At 44.6% G+C, this 14173-nt stretch overlaps 2 protein-coding genes across 4 annotated transcripts in view; one reads left to right on the forward strand and one right to left on the reverse strand.

Annotated features, from left to right (window-relative positions):
- Positions 1 to 4814: 4814 nt before the first annotated feature.
- On the reverse strand, positions 4815 to 11869 carry LOC147750889 (uncharacterized). The gene is made up of 3 exons (XM_086918516.1): positions 11827 to 11869; positions 9690 to 9888; positions 4815 to 5654 (listed from the first exon to the last, which is right to left on the reverse strand). Exons 2-3 carry the CDS (start codon positions 9877 to 9879, stop codon positions 5206 to 5208), a joined length of 639 nt encoding a protein of 212 aa, XP_086774642.1. The 5' UTR covers positions 9880 to 9888; positions 11827 to 11869; the 3' UTR covers positions 4815 to 5205.
- Positions 11870 to 11976: 107 nt separating this feature from the next.
- The window catches only part of LOC147750890 (uncharacterized), a 132891-nt gene continuing 130694 nt past the window's right edge, over positions 11977 to 14173 (forward strand). For 2 of the 3 annotated variants that reach the window (XM_086918531.1, XM_086918540.1), the window contains exon 1: positions 11977 to 12091. The gene's annotated coding sequence lies outside the window, so the exon portion shown is untranslated. The remainder of the gene's footprint in view (positions 12092 to 14173) is intronic. The other variant, XM_086918549.1, reaches the window with a different exon arrangement.

Here is a 14173-nt window from a genome sequence, read left to right on the forward strand (position 1 = left end):
GAGAGCATTGGTTTTGAAGAAAGTGGTTTCATGTAAAGTGCAGTGGCGTAAAGTGCAACGTTGTAGATTAGAGTGGCATAGTGTGGAGTGGTGCAGAGTGGAATAGTGCGGTGTAGACTGCAGTGAAACAGTAGATTGTTTTAGAATACAGTGAAAAGTCGTAGAGTGCAGTGGTATAGAGTAGAGTGTTGTAAAGTTCAGTGGTGCAGAGAAGATTACAATGGCTTAGAGTTGAATGATGCAGAGCAAAGTGAGAGTTCAGTGGTGAAGAGTGCAGTGACACAGAGTAGAGTGCCAAAGAGTACAAAGTATCAGAGTATACTGTGATAGAGTGCAGTGGTATATAGTAGAGTGATGTGGAGTGCATTCAAAAAAAGTGCAGTGGTGCAGAGTAGAGTGGCATAGAGAGCAGTGATGCAGAGTACAGTACTGTGGCATACAGTGCAGTGACAGAGTACAATGGCGTAGAGTGCAGTGACATAGAGTAGATTGTTTCGGAGTAGAGTGAAGTGCAGATTAATGTGGCAAAGAGGGGAATGGCATAAAGTCCACTGACGTACAGTGGAAGGGTAGGGTAGAGTGCAGTGTTGCAGAGTAGGGTAGCATAGAGAGCAATGGTGCATAGTAGAGTAGTTTGGGGCTGGGTGCATTGGCATAAATTGGAGTGGTTTAGAGTAGAGAGGTGTAGAATGGAGTAGTGCAGATAAGAGAGCAGTGACACATTGTGGAGTGGTGCGGAGTAGAGGGGAGTGGGGTAACGTGGAGTATGCATGGTATGGTAGCGTACTGTCATTACACACAACACATCAATTGAAATGACCATTTAATTTGCACTCACAATCGGTTTTACTGATGAAAGTATACACCACACAAACTAAACGGTGTGGAAATATCATTATCCTATGTACACACATCCAAATTTTTTTGTGTGTTAGAAAAAACAAATAACATTGTACCGCTTCACTCAAGCAGACTTCGAGTAGCCAGCATGATTGTCACATAAATCCTTTCACATTGAAGTCAGAGAAAGAAAAATAAACATCAAGCTCCCTGGAAGACGCCGCCTAACATTTGACTGTTGTGTTTGAAAGCACAGCAAATGTGACAAGAAACGAAGAAGAAATAAAGGTTTGCTGACAGAAAGTGAGATCATAGAATAATATAGGAAACAAGCGTTGTGCTATGGAAGGGATAACATGAGCTGGACGTCCTAAAGCAAATAAAGCCAACTAATAGAAAGCCAAAACATGTGAGTTACAAACCACAACGCCAATGGTAAGCAACAGGCAGAATACATTCCTAGGTCAACTTTCTGAATGGCTCCAAGATGTCTTTGGCAAACCAGACGGCTGCGACCTTAAAAGGAACAAGTAGGTCCCCAATATGGAGCTGTGGAAGTAATCTAATCATAAGGATGATAACGAATCTATGCTCTAGGTAATTAACAAAGGCAAGAAGAGGAGAGAAAGCCTTTGAAAATTTACATCAATCGAGATAGGTGTGTTAATCAACCAATAGCATGATAAGAAGTGGTGTCGTACAAAATAGGTCTTCAAAACAAATCATCTGAAAGCAGTTCTGTTAGCTAGACCTACAAATGCGGAATGCGTTCCAAGCAACACAGCATGATAACTGTAGTAATAGAGTGCCTTCACTACAATAACCACTGACAAATCAGAACGGTAGAAGTACTTCATCAGACAGATAGAAGTACTTCATAAAATAGACGACCAGTGGCACGCCGGGAGTTGGGGACCGGATAAACGCATATAGGCCTAGCCTGCCTTTGAAGGGGAACCAATGAGAGGTAACGTTCGATCCCAGATTAGGCGAATGAGGATTAACCATACAGCAAAAGTTTCGATATGCGAGCTGAGAATGGGGAATACTTTCAGGGAAACACTTTTACTTCCGGGTTTCCCCATTACTTCCGGGTTTCACAGAATGGGGAATAATTGTTCAAAACTCAGATGTCGACGCAGCCCATATAGGGTTTTTGTAATGAAGGATAACTTCATATGGAGCCATGTTAAAGTTTCCTGCTTATGAAATATGAACCCTCGTTGCAAATAGTACTTTAAATGCTATCAAGTTCTTTCCGGCTAATATTACTGGGGTGGTGTGCTTCCAATTTCACTTTCCCCCTCACATTAACCCCTTAAGTGCTGCCTCGGTGCATTGGCCGACGGCAGCACTACCTCCCCAGTGCTGCGCACGACCATTGGACGTCCATTCAGCACTAGTTCCAATGGACAGCGCAGCACTGGGGAGGAATGTTTAATAGCATCTATGAGGTTAATAGGCTGGGCTTGTTTTGGATCTATTTCTTTGGCGGTTCGCGCTTGTTTACAGTCTTTGATTAGAACTAAACGCTGTATGGTCACGGGTAAGCATAGCGTCAAATATTATGAGACTTCATCGCTAGCAGATGTGAGGAAGTAGCGATTAAGTGTGTTTTCTTCGTGACCCGCTCTGCTCGTCTCCAGAAAAAAATAAAATAGCGGTTCTGCAGAGGTAGGAAGTAGGTGTCATATATGCAGTACACCGTAGGTGCATAAGAGGAAAGCGACCAGATATATATATATATATATATATATATATATATAGCATTATATTAAGGATAGATCTTTGTCATAACGGAAGAATGACCGGATGCAAGTGGTATCTTATATGTAGTTTATTAGGTATATTACTTTTTAGATGTGTACATCAAGGTAATAATCCAGGCCTTGAATGGTGTATAGTTTCAGTGGCACTATGGAAGGTCAATCACGCTGATTGTTTTGTTGCCGCTTTCCTAATTTCCTTTTCTTGGACACTGTAATCCGTGTATCTATCAGGGCACAAGTCATAAAAAGAAGTGGGGGGGACTGACAATATGCAATTGACCTCATGACGACACGTGCTGAGCGTGTCCTGGGGTCTGAAAATAACACCAGGACACGTTCAGCATATTTCTGTGAGGCCCAGCTTCTTGACAGAGGGGACGGCGACCACCCTGTGAAAAGAGTGGGGGGACACCGTGTACCTGAGTGTACCCCCGACTCGAGCCCTGGTATTTATCATTTATAAAGCATGCCAAATTACCCTTGGGGATCTCAAGGCGCTAGAGTTTCTAGCTGTGGCATGGTGCTCTGTTCAATCGGACAACCAGGTCTTGAGTTTTTTCCTGAATTGCTGGAGCATGAGGTGGTCCTGAGGAAACAGAGAAAGGTTGTTCCAAACTTTGGCCACCAGATATGCAGGCCTGGCAAGTATCACGCATACGGCGTGACTCTAACGCATTTCAGTGTGGTGTTCCGCATCACTGGACTGAAATGCATTGTCACGCATTTTAATGCTACTGTGGCTCTCTGCTGTACCAGCGCTGAAACCAGCCACGCCATGCTGCTAACACGTCTGTCTGCTGCTCCCCACAGACAGACTTGCCTGCCTGGGCGCTGCCACCAGCACAGGCTCAGTACTGTAACAGTTTACCATGCTGCTGCGACAATGTATCTTACAGCTGCAGTGTTGCATTGAAATTCCCGCCCACGGCGGGTCTTTGTCACTCCGGGGGCATCATGTGACCACAAGTCCTGGAAGGAAGTGAGGTCGGCCGGAGATTCACCCATGTCAAAAAGGAAGATCATCCTGGAGTCATTCTGGACTCATCTGATGATTACAGTCAGGCTATTCCTGCAAATATCCGGGGAAGTCATCCCAAGCCATCCTGAAGTATGCCTGTAGGACGAAAAATGTAAATGTGATGACGAACCTAGACTCATCACAAAAACTACATTAGGATGGTGTTCTGATGACTTCTACTGGCAGGGCGTGATTACCTTTTAGAATTCCACGAATACTAATAGGCAACTTCAGGATGAGTGAGAATTACTCCAGGATGGGTTCTAGCTAATTTAAGGATGACTGTCAATTATTCCAGGATGATCCTATAACCGCTGCAGGATGGAAGTGGATTACTCTGGAATGATCCCATGACAATTTCTGGATGAGTGTGTATTATTCCTGGATGATCCTATGATAGCTTCAGGATGGCTATTGATTACATCAGAATGGCCCCATTATATTTTCAGAAAGAGTGTTGATTACTCTAGGACATGGGTACTCACAAACTTTCTCTCGGGGGCCAAATTTACAGTGTGGTTTGTTTCCGAGGGCCGCACTGGTGGGGGCGGGGTCAGTGGGGGAGGGGGCGGGGCTAGATCAACAAAAAACCTATGACCATGAGGTTGATCACAGGTCCCTGCCGTGGATGCCTTCTTCGACTGCGCCACCACACCCGGCATAGACACATCTATCTCCCTCCCTCTCTCGCTCCCTCTTTCTCTCCATCCCTCGCTACCTCGCTCTCTCCCTCCCTCACTCGCTCTCTCCTTCCATCCCTCTCTCGCTGCCTCTCTCCCTCCCCGTCTCTCTCACTCCCTCCCTCTCTCACTCCCTCCCTCTCTCACTCCCTCCCTCTCCCTCCCTCTCTCACTCCCTCCCTCTCTCACTCCCTCCCTCACTCCCTCCCTCTCTCTCACTCACTCCCTCTCTCTCACTCACTCACTCCCTCTCTCCCCCTCCCTCCTTCTGTCTCCCTCCCTCTGTCTCTCTCTCTCTCTCTCTCCCACTCCCTTCCCCGCCCACACTCCCTTCCCCGCCCACACTCCCTTCCCCGCCCTCACTCCCTCCGTCACCCTCACTCCCTCTGTTACCCTCACTCCCTCTGTTACCCTCACTCCCTCCGTCATCCTCTGTCGCCATCCTCCCTCTCCCTCCCTTTCTCTGTGTCCCTCTCCCCTCTCTCTCCCTCTCTTTCCATCCCTCCCTCTGTCTATGTCCCTCGACCTGCCTGTGTGTCAGCCCCGGGTGAGACAGCTTCCTGACACACACAGCCGCACCCAAGCACTTCACAGGTTGTTAAAGGCAATTTGAATGCTAATGAGGCTTTGTTGTATTCCACCTCATCTTAGGCCCCTGCAGCTCCACTCTGGCTAAGTGAGAATTGCCCGACCCTGGCCCCCACAGAGCAGCAGAGACTCTCAGAGTCGCGCTGCAGCAGACAATCTTTAAAATAAAAAAAAATACATTGGTAGGATGTCTGCAAGGTCCGCGGGCCGCCAGGGAAGGCTTGCCGGGCCGCCCCTGGCCCGCGGGCCCTACTATGAGTACCCATGCTCTAGGATGACGTGGTGAAAGGGAGGCATGTTTTTGTCCTTGTTATTTGGATTTAAGCGGGGACTCCAAGTCAAGTTCATTTTCACGGTCTGATACGACATTTTTAGTTGTGGATTTTTGATGAAGGACACTAGCCATCCCTGCTAAAAGGGCCAGGTTTTCAAGTTTCTGCAAACTCATCCGCGAACTTGCATCACCAGGCTGAGAAGTTGTGCTTTCAGCATGAGCTTTGTTACCCACTCTTATATAATCCAGTCCACTCTGCTTGGCTTTTTTGTCCTTGCATCTTTTTGCTGCAGTTTCTTCCTCTTGTAGTTCGCGTAACCCCCTCTTAAGTCTACCAGCGCTTCCCCGATTGCCACAGTCCATTAACATCTGCTTTTCCTCCAGTGCCTTTTGAAGTAATACCTGTTTTAGACCCTCTGTTGTGGCAGAATAGCTTGCAATTAGCTCTTGAAAAATATCCTGAATCATTAGACACTGTTTCTTCACTAAAAAAAAAGCAAGAGAAAAAAATATATATTTACATATAAACTTCAAAACAGACAAAAACACACTGACCACTTGCAATATATATTCACGCTCTAGCCATAATATTTAAATAAAGAGGTATTGATAATAAAGGACAATGTACAATCTATCCATAACCAAGAAAGTAAGTTTTCCTTAATAGACAGTACACATTGTAAGCCTGAACTTGAACCTCCTGAAAAAAGTTGCCTAAATAAAATAGTTTATCCAAAAATGGCTGCCTTATAGTAGTATGTAGAAAAATAGCCCAATGTCTGGGTTCAGAGACCTGTCTCGTGTGGTGGCTAACTTCCAGATAGTATCTAAGTGTAGCCCATGAAGAAAGAAAAAATGTCTTTCTTATAGTCCCCTCACTCACCGGAGTTTCCTCGCGGTGACATGCTTCATCATTGGGGTCCTCCCAGGTCTCTACGAAAAGGGGCGTGCTACGACTTGCGAACTACGTAGGAGCACTGTAGTTGTGAAGGACTATGTGTGGTGTAGGGAAAGTGAAGTGGAGTGGATGGGTGTATGCGAGTTTAAAAATACCGTGCTAGTGGGCCTCAATGTTTTATTCTGCTCCTAGACCGGTATGTTAAAAATGGGGTTATACTGTACACCAACCAATAATGTAGCTGGATTCAGTATATGGTCAACATGTTTCACGCTACCCCTAGCGTTTCGTCAGGACCATACAGGGACCAGCCCTGTATTGTGCCACTCCTAAAAAACCTAGAATTAGGATTAGGAATCTGTTAGTGCGAAATTATATTTACAGTGATTAACGTTATTCCTATTTGGTACACGTGTGGTTCAACATACATACGCTTGGCTTTTTGGGCGAATGTATTGCTCACTGATGAACCTGTAAAAGAAATGAATAGAACTCAATTAAAAAACACCTCGCCCCTATCTCAGCAGAGATCGGGGACATATACGTCCTTCAACATGTACGTTTCAGATACACGTACATAGATGCACACGGCCTATATGGTGTGGTTTCACCATATTGGTGTGTGCACACATTCAGCGCCGGTGTCTGCTCGCCAAACTGCACCTGTGGTGAAATTAACGTGAAATTTCCTAAACAGACATACGGAAGTGACTGTACAAAAAAATCGAAAACAGTGAACACACATTTAACACACAACCAGAGAATAATCCAGATATTTACTTTTGTAGGTGCTTAATAGCACATCATGGTCTCTTAGGGGGGCGGTATTGCCTCGGTGGAAACAATGCTAAAAGAATTTCAGGATTGTAAAACACGTGGTTAGTAATAGAGCGTTTTTCATAATTGAATCAAAGGCTTGGTATTCTCTTCCCTAGCTTAGGGGTTGGATTTGTTACACTTACTTCCGAATCAGCAATGCCGCGCAGTGTTACCTAGTTGCTTCCCCTCGGACCGCATCTTACAATGTGATCCGCGGGCTTGGTTTTTGTTTTCTCCGGTTTCCGGGTTGGAGCTAGACTGTCTTGCTCCGGCGGCCATCTTAGGTGGATGTAAAAGAGCCTTGTATCGGTCTTTCTTCAGTTTCATTTGTTTTAGCCCTTGTTACTGAGACGGTTTCATAAAGCGTCTTTTTTTAATAACCTCGTTTTTATAAAAGACACAGGGAATTCTTCACAATGTAGGGAGAACATTTTTTCCCAAAAAACACGTTCATAGACTTTGTAATTTCAGGCGTACATAGCAAAATAACAACCTCATGGACGAGGTAAAAAAGGAGATTCAGAGTTGTTACATTAATCATAAGATTTTGTACTGGTTTTAGGGACATTGCAGTATATATCATGTCAGCGGTTGAAAGCACCCCAAGGTATATCATCGTTCAGCCCGCTTATATCTGCCTGCAATCTGAAAACCCAACGTTGCTCACGTTCATGAAGAGTTTTTTCAATGTTTTCTTTATTCCTTACACACTCGAGGACTACCCATCTTAAGTCATTTGGTGTGTGGTTTTTTTCAATAAAATGGTTAGTCACGCGTGTGGTGGACTTCTTGCAACGTACATTGCTCCTATGTTCCACAATTCGTGTGCTGACCTTTCTTGAAGTCATGCCCACATAATGTAAATAAAGAAAACATTGAAAAAACTCTTCATGAACGTGAGCAACGTTGGGTTTTCAGATTGCACACAGATATAAGCGGGCTGAACGATGATATACCTTGGGGTGCTTTCAACCACTGACATGATATATACTGCAATGTCCCTAAAACCAGTACAAAATCTTATGATTAATGTAACAACTCTGAATCTCCTTTTTTACCTCGTCCATGAGGTTGTTATTTTGCTATGTACACCTGAAATTACAAAGTCTATGAACGTGTTTTTTGGGAACGTTTTTTCTCCCTACATTGTGAAGAATTCCCTGTGTCTTTTATAAAAACGAGGTTATTAAAAAAACGACGCTTTATGAAACCGTCTCAGTAACAAGGGCTAAAACAAATGAAACTGAAGAAAGACCGATACAAGGCTCTTTTACATCCACCTAAGATGGCCGCCGGAGCAAGACAGTCTTGCTCCAACCCGGAAACCGGAGAAAACAAAAACCAAGCCAGCGGATCACATTGTAAGATGCGGTCCGAGGGGAAGCAACTAGGTAACATTGCGCGGCATTGCTGATTCGGAAGTAAGTGTAACAAATCCAACCGCTAAGCTAGGGAAGAGAATACCAAGCCTTTGATTCAATTACGAAAAACGCTTGATTACTAACCACGTGTTTTACAATCCTGAAATTCTTTTAGCATTGTTTCCACCGAGGCAATACCGCCCCCCTAAGAGACCATGATGTGCTATTAAGCACCTACAAAAGTAAATATCTGGATTATTCTCTGGTTGTGTGTTAAATGTGTGTTCACGGTTTTCGTTTTTTTTGTACAGTCACTTCTGTATGTCTGTTTACGAAATTTCACGTTAATTTCACCACAGGTGCAGTTTGGCGAGCAGACACCGGCGCTGAATGTGTGCACACACCAATATGGTGAAACCACACCATATAGACCGTGTGCATCTATGTACGTGTATCTGAAACGTACATGTTGAAGGACGTATATGTCCCCGTTCTCTGCTGAGATAGGGGCGAGGTGTTTTTTAATTGAGTTCTATTCATTTCTTTTACAGGTTCATCAGTGAGCAATACATTTGCCCAAAAAGCCAAGCGTATGTATGTTGAACCACACGTGTACCAAATAGGAATAATGTTAATCACTGTAAATATAATTTCGCACTAACAGATTCCTAATCCTAATTCTAGGTTTTTTAGGCGTGGCACAATACAGGGCTGGTCCCTGTATGATCCTGACGAAACGCTAGGGGTAGCGTGAAACATGTTGACCATATACTGAATCCAGCTACATTATTGGTTGGTGTACAGTATAACCCCATTTTTAACATACCGGTCTAGGAGCAGAATAAAACATTGAGGCCCACTAGCACGGTATTTTTAAACTCACATACACCCATCCACTCCACTTCCCCTACACCACACAGTCCTTCACAACTACAGTGCTCCTACGTAGTTCGCAAGTCGTAGCACGCCCCTTTTGGTAGAGAACTGGGAGGACCCCAATGATGAAGCATGTCACCGTGAGGAAACTCCGGTGAGTGAGGGGACTATAAGAAAGACATTTTTTCTTTCCTCATGGGCTACACTTAGATACTATCTGGAAGTTAGCCACCACACGAGACAGGTCTCTGAACCCAGACATTGGGCTCTTTTTCTACATATATCTCTTTAGGAGGATGACCTGTTCTTTAGTACCTCCTTTTCCCTCCATTTTGTACATGCCTTATACTAGTGCCACAAGCTAAACGTTTCAGTCCTTTTCATAAGTGTTACATTTGTCTCTGGAAAGCAATCCAAGGCATATGTGGGGACATGCATGTTCATTTTTACTGTCCATTATTGGACTAATTAATCACAAATGTAGGTTTTTACTGAAACAGGTTGGTAATTTGTACCGTTATCCTGCAGTTGCAAACTTATTATAAAGGTTTACTTATTGTGCTTACTAGATGATTGGAACAGAATCATAGCTTTAAAATCTCTCTCTTCGGTGATTGGCCGACCAGCTTCATCTACATTTTCGACCAGCCATTTACAAAGAACTTCCCTGGGATTGTCTAAAAGCAGGAAGTCACCATCTTTTCGAACACACACAGAATGATCACAAGTGAAAAACAGGACGTTGAATGAAACCATGATTATTTCCTGCTAGATATAAAAATCAGGAATTAGTTTGTGTGTGGTTTAAGTTTCAGAGGTAAAATACAAAGCATATCAAACTGATTAACATTTAATTGGAGAAAAGCACCCCAAAAAGTACACTGACCTGGTGCAATTTCTATCTAATATGCCTAGATGTTGGACTACAAAGAAGTGTTTGGGCATGCACTGAATACCATTGAGGGAATTACCTAATAATCAACTTTATTTTTGGAGAGCCAGAGTGTATGCTTAGGTCTTGCTGCTCAGGGCAAATAGTAATAGCAAAGTAGAGGCATTGTGAGAGAAATAGAAGAACTATCAATAAGTGAACTTTCACACGGGGTTTGTGACGGGAAAGTTACCTATCCCCACAGATGCATAGGGAGTCAGATGCCTGCTACCGTCTGCCCACCGGCACCCCAACATGAAAGGACAAGCGTTAAAAATGCAATAGGTTTCACCTTTTATTAAGCTAAAGGTATTAGCTTTGCTAGTAGTATTGTACGTTAATTGTGCAATATGTAATGGCTTTATAAATGAAACAAAAAGACATTACAATGGCAAATACATAAAGCAAAAGCATTGGCATAGCCAATAGGTCTCCCCTCTGGGACCTTAAGTGTTTTGCCAGAGTTGTTTGGAAGTTTGGTAAGAGATGCAATTTAACATAAAGGGATCCCATACCTCGTTGACACATGCAGTACCCGCAGTTCAAACGAGAAGAGGGCATGGAGAAACCTCTTATAAGATCTCGATCAATGGGGAAGGCACGCGTTACTGCAACTTGTGCGTGCTTTCACCGTATAAATATTTAACACATGATCTGAGGCAGTTGAATGCTAGAAGCGAGAGAAAAGGAGAGAGAGAGAGAAGGAGAGAGAGAGAGAAAGAGAGAGAGAGAGAAAGAGAGAGAGAGAGAGGCATTGGGCCAGGATGCTTGTTTGGAAATGGTGCCTGCGCAGCTCCCGTCGAGACCCCAGCTCAAGGTAATACATAATCCACCATTAAGGCAGGTAGATGATTTACCGCGTCTCAGCCGCTGTGTAAACACCGCCACCAGGACACGCAGGCCCCCGGGGCCGAGTGCCGCTTGGCCATGATTGAAACCCAATGGGCTGGAATTAATAGGAAATATTAATGCGATTTATCTTAGGGCTCGATCCCTCTGCCTCAATACTTTAGCAGCAGGCCAGGTTGTAACTGGATAATATATGGCTGGGATCGATAGTGGCAGATGTAACACGACCGGCTTCATTTTTACAGAGATCTTAGCGGTAAAGGTAAATTAGCGCAAACAGGGAATACGTAATTGGCCCTGTCTCAATAATATATACAAACGAGTTAAAAACATTGCATGCACATGGAACAAAACCAGAATGATAGCCAGTTTTGCGAAAGTAGATATTGCAAGATGTTGGAATGCCTCTGACTACGTCTCCTAAATAGGGGGTAAACCTCAATCGCCACAGGCAACCAGCCCTTTCAATTACACAAATAGCAAACAAAATAAGGAACCAGCATTACAACGGCCAAGTTATTTGAAGCATTTATCCTTATGCTTTGAAACGCATCCATGAAAACTGCCAGTGTTTTAGAAGATGTGCTGAGCAGCACACTACACAACTTGGGGAACGTGACCAGGATTCAACAATAGAGCACACATTCATTTAGTAATGAAAGCTCACTACAAGTTGCAAGGAACCAAGTAATGCTCAACAATATACAGTATTCACATAAATAAATGCGTTTAGCCTTCTTTGATTGACAACTTTTCAGTAGATCGAAAACTGTTCCATTTGGTCGAGAATCGATGCTGTTCTTTTTTAAGACAGGCAGCGTTATGCATGGGGGCTCTGACCCAGGATGGGCGCGTGCAGATATAGCGTGGAGCTTGCCCCGATGGACTAACATCTACCCCCTGGTAGCAGCTGCAGCACTTACCTGAGTATACGCTGGAATCGATGAAGGAAGTGGAGTTGGAAAAATAAAGAGAACGATGCCAATCCTTCTGTCCCTTTTCCATTGCACTCACGGCGGTCTTCGATCTTGCCGCAGACCAATGACGTCGCTTCCGGCGCTCCCGGATGTGCGTAGTCTTTTGCAAGAGGAATCCTCCGGCTTCAGGTATATGCAAAGTTGAGAGAGCTGCTCTCCATTGAGGACCTGCGGTTCGAGTCCCAGCCAGCCGGCAGACTGTTGGTTTACAGTAGGTGATTTTGGCATTGTGTTCGAGGCAGCTGTGCTTTTTAAAAATGTATGTTAGTATTGTGATGGAGTGAATTCGGCAGTCACCATGACGACAAAGCTTGTTTTGATTCCTCGGGCCATGAGAAGGTCGGTCTGTCCGCAGTTGTTTAATGAGTCTAACAATTGGATTCTACTAAACTATGAGGCAGATTTACAAGAACCTTGCGCCACTTTTGCGTCACTTTTCCCATGTTAAAAGTGGCGCAACGGGCTTGTAAATCTGCCCCTATGTGTTTATGGAAATACTCTATGAAGGAAGTGCAGCCTGGGGGTACAGAAAGTATAATTTGCAATCACAGCAGCGCCTCCCGGCATTCCGCATTCATAAACAGTTTGGGGGATTGTAGGGCTTTTGGATTTTAGGGCGTACATGGTCATTTTAGGGTTGAGGGTGGGTTTGTGTTTTGGGGGGCCAGGTGTAATTTAAGGGTTTAGATCATGTTTGGGTTTGGGGTGCGAGGGTTCATTTTAGGGTTTAGGGTGTGTTTGGGTTTTAGGGTACAAGGGTTAATATTAGGGGTTAGGGTGTGTTTGTGTTTGGTGTGCAAGGGTTAATTTGGGGGTTCAGGGTGTGTTTGGGTTTTGGGGTGCCAGGGTTAATTTTAGGGCTTAGGGTGGGTTTGGGGGTTCAGGGTGTGTTTGGGTTTTGGGGTGCCAGGGTTAATTTTAGGGTTTAGGGTGGGTTTGGGGTGCAAGGGTTAATTTGGGGGTTCAGGGTGTGTTTGGGTTTTGGGGTGCCAGGGTTAATTTTATATTGGGGATCAGGGTGTGTTTGGGTTTTGGTGTGCAAGGGTTAATTTGGGGGTTCAGGGTGTGTTTGGGTTTTGGGGTGCCAGGGTTAATTTTAGGGTTTAGGGTGTGTTAGGGTTTTGGGGTGCAAGGATTAATTTGGGGGTTCAGGGTGTGTCTGGGGTTTGGGGTGCCCGGGTTAATTTGAGGGTTTAGGGTGTGTTTGGGTTTTGGGGCGCAAGGGTTAATTTGGGGGTTCAGGGTGTGTTTGGGATTTGGGGTGCAAGGGTTAATTTTAGGGTTTAGGGTGTGTTTTTGGGGTGCTAGGGTTAATTTTGGGGTTCAGAGTGTGTTTGGGTTTTGGGGTGCCAGGGTTAATTTTAGGGTTTAGGGTGTGTTTGGGTTTTGGGGTGCCAGGGTTAATTTTAGGGTTTAGGGTGAGTTTGGGTTTTGGGGTACAAGGGTTAATATTGGGGTTCAGGGTGTTTGGGTTTTGGGGTATAAGGGTTAATTTGGGGGTTCAGGGTGTGTTTGGGTTTTGGGGTGCCAGGGTTAATTTTAGGGTTTAGGGTGTGTTTGGGTGTTGGGGTGCAAGGGGTAATATTGGAGTTCAGGGTGTGTTTGGGTTTTGGGGTGCAAGGGTTAATTTGGGGGTTCAGGGTGTGTTTGGGGTGCAAGGGTTAATTTGTGGGTTCAGGGTGTGTTTGGGTATTGGGGTGCCAGGGTTAATTTTAGGGTGAGTTTGGGTTTTAGGGTGCAAGGGTTGATATTGGGGTTCAGGGTGTGTTTGGGTTTTGGGGTGCCAGGGTTAATTTTAGGGTTTAGGGTGTGTTTGGGTTTTGGGGTGCAAGGGTTAATATTGGGGTTCAGGGTGTGTTTGGGTTTTGGGGTGCAAGAGTTAATTTGGGGGTTGAGGGTGTGTTTGAGTTCTGGGGCTCCCAGCTGCAGGAGGTCAGACGTTTATCTGCAATTCGTTGTGCAATTATCCAACAGTTTGCATTTTTCTGGAAATCTGAAACCAAAGTGGTGGACATGCTCTTTAAATAGACAAGCAATTCCTGTTAGCCTCATAGATGCTCGTAAACATCCCTCCCCAGTGCTGCGCTGTCCATTGGAACTAGTGCTGAATGGACGTCCAATGGTCGTGCGCAGCACTGGGGAGGTAGTGCTGCCGTCGGCCAACGCCCCGACGCAGCACTTAAGGGGTTAAAATCACCAGACGCAAAAACATCTTATTGAAAACACAATAGTACCTTTGAAGTATTCAGATGCTTATTTTCAAATCACCCCAAAGTCATCAGGAACAATGTCA

Source organism: Lissotriton vulgaris, chromosome 1_1 (assembly GCF_964263255.1).
Source record: "Lissotriton vulgaris chromosome 1_1, aLisVul1.2, whole genome shotgun sequence".
NCBI classification, from domain to species: Eukaryota; Metazoa; Chordata; class Amphibia; order Caudata; family Salamandridae; genus Lissotriton; species Lissotriton vulgaris.